The sequence below is a fragment of the Diaphorina citri genome, unplaced genomic scaffold (assembly GCF_000475195.1).
Source record: "Diaphorina citri unplaced genomic scaffold, Diaci psyllid genome assembly version 1.1 scaffold5905, whole genome shotgun sequence".
In the NCBI taxonomy this organism is placed as follows: domain Eukaryota; kingdom Metazoa; phylum Arthropoda; class Insecta; order Hemiptera; family Psyllidae; genus Diaphorina; species Diaphorina citri.
The window spans coordinates 35,511-44,616 of NW_007383281.1; the positions used below are offsets into that span (position 1 = coordinate 35,511).

Genomic DNA, 9,106 nt, shown 5'->3' on the forward strand with positions numbered 1-9,106 from the left:
GCTCTTTTTATTTCACGTTTACATGGGAATAACTCATGGATTACCTCTATAAAATTAAAAACTTATAAACTATCCATCCTCCATTGGATAGTATCTCCCTTGTCAAAATCAAATCAAAAGCGAACTGGCGCGAGCTCCTAGCCCTAAAATGCTAACGCATTATGAATTATTCATGTAGCATACTTCACCTAAAAGGTCTTCAACCGTCTACTGTAAGTCTTATTTCTTTTTACCGAATCGTGTTTTTAACCACTCAATAAAAAATAAGAAACCCACAAACCCCAACCCCCCCCGCGTTGGAGCTTGTGAAACTTTTCAATTCTTCCCTTGGCGTTGCTTTTTTCAGACGGTGGGGACGGACCATACTGTCATTGAAAGAAGATGTATGTCTCAACGTCGAGTAATATCTAGTATGTCTGTATGGCACCATACAAGTAAGCGCAAGAGATACATACAAAGACGATTCGGATTAAATTAAATAGTCCATATACTATTATAAGTAAATAATACTTGGTACTAAAAGAAAGAAAGACAAGAAGGAAGTACAAAAGAAGAAAATCTCAGAGGTTCTTATTACTTTGTCCTATCACTCTATAAAACTTTGATTCTTGTCGTGACGCGCTCCTCACACCATAGGACCATGCTGAAAAATTATATGACCTCCTTATTAGTTCTAGAGAAAAGTACTGAATGGAGTGTAACTATTACTTTGAAAAGTACGCGCAAGAGATAAGCAATTACAGATCTGATATAAAATTTCAAATATTCAATATGTCTTGACGCTAGTCGATGGTATAAGCACAATAGTACGACAAAAGAAGAAAGAGAAGAAACCCATGAAAGTACAAAAACAACCAGACGCTGTCTTGTATTATTTGCATGCTCATCATCCATGGTGGGTGTGGCAATACTGATATAAATCTTCCATTACGACAAGCCCCTTGTAGTTCCACCCACGCTCACGATATCGTAATGCTGCAACTAGTTGAAACTACCAACTGATAAATAAATTACATCTATGTAAATACGAGGATAGACAATGCTATACACAACATATGAGGACTTAGTGACTGTACTATTGGCATGCATGAATGAGTTATCCACTACAGACGCCTATCGACCAAAATGAATCCTCCCCCGCTGAATTATACAGGCCAGTATAGACATGTATTGATCGAAAAGATTTAGGGAAGGAACATGCGTCTAGGATAATGTGATCGGAGTTATTAGCAATGAGCTAACACAGCCTATTCGCGGTAAAACTGAGGCTACGAGGACATCCTTCCTTTCATACATTGCGTAGTATTAAAGCTACAGTTAATCCGGAGTAGTGCAAACAAATACCAGGGAAGCAAATTCGGATGCTAGGCTAAAGTCGGTAACAGGCACCTCACACATGTCTTCAGTACGGACATTCGTGTCATTCGAAGCTTTTCGTACAGCGGCGCAGACTCATCAATTGGTGACAAGCTACCATCTCAAGTTTACACTGTCCTGACGCCGTGCTTTGATCATCAAACCATTTGGTTACGTTCGAACGCCGTACAATGGAGTATCTAGTCCCACCCACCAAGCTTCACGTTTGTACGCCAATATGTGTTGGGTCCAGTTTGTACAAACTTTATAGACGTATGATCACATCTATCGTTCATCAATTGTGTACAACGCACTCATATCTTCTTGTTTGTAAAGATACGAGCCGACATTATAATTCTTTAGTTTGATAGAGACGTACCGCCAAGCGGACTAGTCAGGGGCGCAGAAATCTCATCTTTGTATCACTATCTGCTCCTTACCGCAGCAATTTCAGGCAAATTTAACCAAGATCAGGGGAGTTGGAGAGAAAGAGAGACTAATAGCGTCATATTACATTAGAGATTGATTCAATCAGTGCCTAAATCACAGGACAATGCGGCTTTTTCTTATGAGAGATGAAAGGAGATAGAGGTAATGCCTGTCACTTCATTCATTACATAAGAAACCCATGTAATAAGAGAACATGGATGTCGAAAAAATCAGCGGTTTTGTGCAAAACTCCAGTGATCTAAGATAATAAAAACCAAGTCCATGGACGAATGACTACCTTGCTATTACTAGAAAAACGGTCAAAAGAAGGGAAGATAGTATTATTAAAAGAGGGGAGGAAATTAAAAAGTTATGGAGATTGAATTTTCGTGGACGTCATTATATTTATCTACTATTGCTATTTTGTGAGGGATTAATTAATGGATCTAATTTTCGACCCATACTTTTAATTAACATACTATTCTACACGGTGAGACTACAGACTGGAAATTCACTTTCTATGCTAGAGGGTTCTCTCGACCCATTCTAAGATATTTCTCGTTCCATAAATCGCATAAGGGAGATCAGACGTCATCAGCTGAAACATGCTCCATCTCCTGTGCTTTTCATCACACTCAATTAATATTGCTAACTGTGAGCAAAAACGAGGAAATAGAAATGATAGGCCTTAGTAAAGCTACAATAATTCTCAAAAGTATAAAGAGGATCATAGATAAATAACCCGCCTCATTAGCAGCCACTCTGAACCGTATAGAAGATACAAGCGAGACACATACGCGATGTTATCGTATCAATGCGATACATACGCGCATGGTAGACTGTGAGAGTGGGCTGTAACGTTGTATTGTGTTGCATACCGCACTCAACCGCCATAAACTTCGAAAACCGCACGTCCAGAAGGCTAAGAGATGAGAACGCCAAAGTCGACATGACTGACTTGCCATACTCATTATAAAATTAACATTTTGTCTGTGTTAGGTCGTGGTAAGTTATCCCTATTCCTCAGCACACTACAAGCTGGGTCAAAAAGGCACATTTAGCATGAGTCCATAGAGCCGATAAACCATGAAACAGCAATTTTTGGTCTACTATATGTAGCCGATGAAACATTAGATCCATAAATCCGTATAGTTAGTTGTTTTATATAATGATTCAATGTGAAGTCAGTTGTATTTGACTACCCATCCTCAAAAAAATAATTTTTCCTTTTTTTTTTTTTTTTTTGTTCCCTCAAAATAAGCTTGCGGTTCCCTCAAAATGGGCTCGCGGTTCCCATGGGAACCGCGGTTCCCGGTTTGGCCACCCCTGGTATACAGTGTGTTCATAAACTCCCCCCACCTTAATTTTTGAAATTTTGTATACAAGCCTATATTTATTTCTAGTTTCTTATAGGCCAAAGACTTTATGAACAGACTGTATGGAAAACGAATATGATTTAACTGTGGATACAGGGTGGTATGATTTAACTGTGGATACAGGGTGGTATGATTTAACTGTGGATACAGGGTGATATGATTTAACTGTGGATACAGGGTGATATGATTTAACTGTGGATACAGGGAAAGGATCCTCAGAAAGAAGAAGAAGAGGACGAGGGAGAAAACGAACGTATTGGATGCAGAACCTGAGAGAATGGTATCAAGAAACAAACACATCCCTATACATCATCAAATAGTTCAAAATCCAATAAGATTAGCCAATTTGATTACCAACGTTCAGTAATGGACATGTTACTAGAAGAAGAAGACAGGGTGATTAGGAAATCCGGAGGAATGCGGAGAAGTTCCATAAGAACCATGATGAATCACATGAGTAACTTTAGTTAGACTGTAGAGGGGTTAGAATACTGGGTATGACTGTGGCATCACCGGCCGATTTTCAATTAGGTACTTTGTTCAAGATATGTTAGCGCACTTTGGTGAACCCTATAGTAAATTGATCACATGATAGATTTAGACAAAGAATAATTTTCTCATCACGATATACATATGATAAAGGTGATGGTGATAGAACTATTATGCCATTGGCGTCAGAGAAAATCTGAACTCCCCAACACAACAACTGAATACACAATACATATAATTATTATTGTTATGCGATATACTTAGAGGCACGGTTCTAGGTAGTAAAGGAGTAAAAAAGGATGATTGTGGTCAGAAGAAAAAGGTCCAAATTTTATTAGAATTGGACAAACCGTTCAGGAGTTGTGGAGAAACAAATTGTTTCTTAGGCTGGCCCATGGCCATTCACTATCTAGTAGACCTGACAAGTAGGGTATTGAATGTTTTTAAAGTTAAGAAACAATGCTTGAGCTGTATCTGAGATACACAACTTCATTTTAAGACATTAGACTACTACAGTTCTGTTATGTAGTTACGTACATATGAATCGCAAGAATCTTATGAAAGACATCATGAGTCAGACATTCATTTCACTCATTGTTTTCTCCCTCAATGGATGTTGATTCATTCATAAGATTCCTCATACTTGGAAATATCCTACGGAGTATAGCTAAGCAAATGGTCTGATTTCACTATTAGGCCGATCTGTACAGGTGCGCCTGTCAGGTTTACCTAATAGTGTATGGCAGCAATAATAATAAGGCTCTCAGGCGACCTGTCAGGTTTACCTGATAGTGAATGGCCGGGCTTTATCTACTATTGGTCAGACTTGGGTCTGATTTCCTATACGGGATCGGGGTCAGACAAAAGATACTCCACCTATGATGGGTTCTGCACTGACACAAGCGACATTATCAGTGTATTGCAAATTCAGGGTATAATATACAGTCTGATATCATACAATGCGTCCCATATAATCTAACAGCTGTGTTTATTGAATTGGCACTGAATTACAGGGCAAATATTCTAAATGAATTTTTCTGATACTTTTTCTTATACTAGTTAGGTAACTCTAAAAGGAAAAAAAAAGGGAAAAAGAAAAAAAAAATAATAAACGATGAACCTAATATAGGTACTTGTAAAACTTTTGATAGACATGTATGTACCTACTTAGAAGAAGAGAAGGAAACTAAATATCTTAAGACTACAAGAAGTACCTAGGTGCATACAAGTAATTAAATATCTATTAGTTAATTAGTCACATAGAATATTTTTTCATATATTGTCTCATAATCTATATAGAACAACAGGTATTTATACAGATAAAAGATGAACTGTTTCATGTACCCCCAGAGAAGCACATTTCAACACTTTCTACAAAGAGTTCAGAAGCGCAAATTCCCAAAAAGAATATTTAAAGTATGATGCCCCCCTGTATAAAGTTTGAACAATTAGTCAGCTTCAGGTAGCTTCAGATAAGCTAGTCAGGATCACCCTGTATCAAGGAGTACATACCCTGGAGACAAAAAATAGGTATATGCACAATCTGTAACCAGCAATGTACCATCTCCAAATACAAACATAAACATGCTCACTTGCACTAGCTACTCACATATAACTTACTCTGACTTTAGCGTCCTTAATCAAGTCGTTATTGAACGGATGGTGTGGAAAAAATTAAACTCGACTGATTCTGCATACGTAGGTGTATGTATTGGATTAAGACTTTGTAGCAAATCGTGACATAATCTTCTATCGGCCAATTCTTGAACCTGAAACAAAAAACGAGCATTCATCTATTAGTACACATGATTAATATAAATATTATATTTAATTATTATTTTTTTTATTATTATTACAAACAATAATCAATGACAAACAATAATCAAAAGGTAGCTAGAACTTGAGGAACTATTATTATTATTATTTTTTCTAAAATGTCCTTTCCTTCATTTTTCAGATTCGCGCGTGTATTCGTACTTTGAATCCGAAAGAAGAAAAATACATGCAAACCGAAGGCAAATTCAAACGCCAAGTGTTCGTACGAAATGTTATGAGACTGAAAGTAATTGTGATGTGGTTCTATGATATAGGAATATTTCTACAGTAAGTATAACCCTAACAACATCGTTTTGCTAATGTATCCGCTGACTAGGGTTGCCAGATTTGTTTTCGCATTTACGGAATAAATTATAATTATTATTATTTATTTATTTTGTCAAAAATGGGTTAAAACCCCCAGGACAGAGGCCTGTCCGGGGAGGACATTTCAAAAAAAAAAAAAAAAAAAAAACGGAATGTCCCCAAAAAAAGACATATGAATAACTAACTAAATAAATATGGTTTCTTTAAATTAAATTGAACCCAAGGGCAAGGTAAACCTAAACCTTTAACAAATGGAGTGCGCCTGAAGGCATTACCCGGGACAGAGGCTTTTCCAGGTGGGACATTAAAAAAAAAATGCGGGATATACCGGGAAATACGGGACAATTGGCAACCCTACCGCTGACTGACCGAAAACATTACTCATTTGCTTCTTATCCTAAACGGAATACTATGCCAAGGAGCACCATAAAAGGAAAAGTATGTATTCTAAATTTCCTGTCATTTGCTTCTGTTACAGAGACTGTTTCGAATGGGAATCCACACTGAAAAGTTTGATAGCGGTCATCCTGTTCATAATACTATGCTATTATTTTGAACCATACATGGTACCCATCGCTCTACTGCTGATTTTCCTCAAAGGCTATGTGGTGAGTTGAAAGCTTTGAACGAAAGAAGTGAATTCCAAGTTTTAACCACTGCACGGCGATTTAGTCTCCTATGGTTTCTCCGTAAATTTTTAGTTCGTTTGTTTGACCATAACTTCCAAACGGTTTGTCTGATTTTGATTGAAATTTGGCAAACATGTTGAACACATTAAAGGAAATTCATTTATTAAACTATGGGTCCTATTAAAAAAAAATAATAGTAAAAAAAACTAAACGCGCGGATAAAGGTAATTATGTAGTCATGGTATTTAGCTAGGTCTAGGAGATACCTACATATACAGGGTGCGCCAGAAAAACACTGACAACGGCTTAGGGTAGGTAGACCTCATCATTTCCAACAAGGTTCTGTGGGTCATTTTCCTAACTTCGGCTTCGTTTCCGAAGAATGTCCAAAAAACCACCTTTTAAGAAAATGCTGACCTTGTGTCAGTTTTTAGGTCACACATTTTCCATTTTAATCGATAAACTGTTTTTGTTAAAACCACGAGCCAGAGCACAAAATTTTGATCCGAATAGACCTGATCTCTGATTTCCAAAGTTCAGGTTTGATGTGTTTTTTCAAGAATGGAAAAGTTATGACCTAAAAACTGACACAAGGTCAGCATTTTCTTAAAAGGTGGTTTTTTGGACATTCTTCGGAAACGAAGCCGAAGTTAGGAAAATGACCCACAGAACCTTGTTGGAAATGATGAGGTCTACCTACCCTAAGCCTTTGTCAGTGTTTTTCTGGCGCACCCTGTATATGTAGGTATCTCCTACACCTAGCTGAATACTCCATGTCTACATAATTACCTTTATCCGCGCGTTTAGTGTTTAATAAATACTTAATTGGAAAACGGAAGAATGAGAGTAGGAGTAGTACGAAAGAAGATTAGGAAGGAATAATATACTGTAGGTCGCGGAGAGGGTGGAGACCTACTCTGACAAAGAAGAAAACACCAAGACTGCATCCAAGTTGTTTTGCATGGTGCACAATTGCAGAAAAAAGAGCTAAACCTATCGGGAATTGAACCCAGGAACTTCGGTGTGCAAGTCTAGTGTGATACTGAGCTACGAAAGTTATCAATCCTACTTCAATGTAGGAGAAAAAAAAAATGATATTTTCTAAATGGAATACTGTGTCAAGTAGCATTATAACAGGATGATGAAGTATTTTAAATAAAACAATTTAAGAACCCAAAACCTACAGCAGAAACTTTACAACCACCTTGAACATCTTCCAATTTCAATGTCACCACAGAATCCCAAAAAACCCTTCGCGCACACTTCTGGCCACGTCCTAAAGCATGCCAAGACGCGCGCGAACGTCAAGACACACACAGTTTATGAAATAAATTTCCCCTCCAAGGTTCAACATCCGAATTCTTACAGCCTGTCTACTAAGTATAACTGTTGGCGTAGGGGGACTTATTAGTCTCCGCCGACAGTACGAGTATAAATAACGTTAAATTAAAACATCTCAAACGTTAAAATGTTCCCAGCAAGTGCTGAGATGTTTAAGACATGAGAGATGGAAAAGTCAACCTCCTCCACAACAAAATGATTGCTATGCATAACAAGTAGCATCATAACAGGATAAAGTATTTTAAATAAAACAATTTAAGAACCCAAAACCTACAGTAGAAACTTTACAACCACCTTGAACATCTTCCAATTTCAATGTCACCACAGAATCCCAAAAAAACCTTCGCGCACACTTCTGGCCACGTCCTAAAGCATGCCAAGACGGCGCGAACGTCAAGACACACACAGTTTATCAAATAAATTTCCCCCCCCAAGGTTCAACATCCGAATTCTTACAGCCTGTCTAATAAGTATTACTGTTGGCGTAGGGGGACTTTTTAGTCTCCGCCGACAGTACGAGTATAAATAACGTTAAATTAAAACATCTCTGAGGCAAGCAGAATAAGAATCATGTTCCCAGCAAGTGCTGAGATGTTTAAGACATGAGAGATGGAAAAGTCAACCTCCTCCACAACAAAATGATTGCTATGCATAACAACCAAGCATTTTCTACGAGTAGCGAGTAGATGCTATTATTTCAAATCAAAATTGGGGGGGGGGACGAACGATCTGATTGGTGGACGAGCCCCCAAAACTAGGTTAGGAAAAGTTAACTAGCTCTGTCAGCCAATAAGAACCGAGATTTTTTGTTCGTCCGTGCTAAAAACGGTCAGGACAACTAACCTCTTTCTCCATAAAAGTTGAATCATCTACTCTAGACTTAGAAGACCAGTAACTAATTGAAAGCATTTGCTTGGTGGTTATGCATAGCATCCAATGTTGTCACAACATAGGGTAGGAATATAGCAAACTGGATTAGAAATTGGGGGGGGGGAACGATCTGATTGGTGGACGAGCCCCCAAAACTAGGTTAGGAAAAGTTAACTAGCTTTGTCAGCCAATAAGAACTGAGATTTTTTGTTTGTCCGTGCTAAAAACGGTCAGGACAACTGACCTCTTTCTCCACAAAAGTTGAATCATCTACTCTAGACTTAGAAGACCAGCAGTAACTTGAGATTTTTTGTTCGTCCGTGCTAAAAACGGTCAGGACAACTGACCTCTTTCTCCACAAAAGTTGAATCATCTACTCTAGACTTAGAAGACCAGCAGTAACTAATTGAAAGCATTTGCTTGGTGGTTATGCATAGCATCCAATGTTGTCACAACATAGGGTAGGAATATAGC

General features: G+C 37.9%; 1 protein-coding gene across 1 annotated transcript; it reads left to right on the plus strand.

Moving 5' to 3' along the window:
- The first annotated feature begins 5,612 nt into the window (after positions 1–5,612).
- Positions 5,613–6,568, plus strand: LOC103521776 (multiple C2 and transmembrane domain-containing protein-like). The gene is made up of 2 exons (XM_026832297.1): positions 5,613–5,753; positions 6,271–6,568. The coding sequence occupies exons 1-2, from the start codon at positions 5,653–5,655 to the stop codon at positions 6,407–6,409; spliced, it is 240 nt and encodes a 79-aa protein (XP_026688098.1). The 5' UTR covers positions 5,613–5,652; the 3' UTR covers positions 6,410–6,568.
- The last annotated feature ends 2,538 nt before the right edge of the window (positions 6,569–9,106 follow it).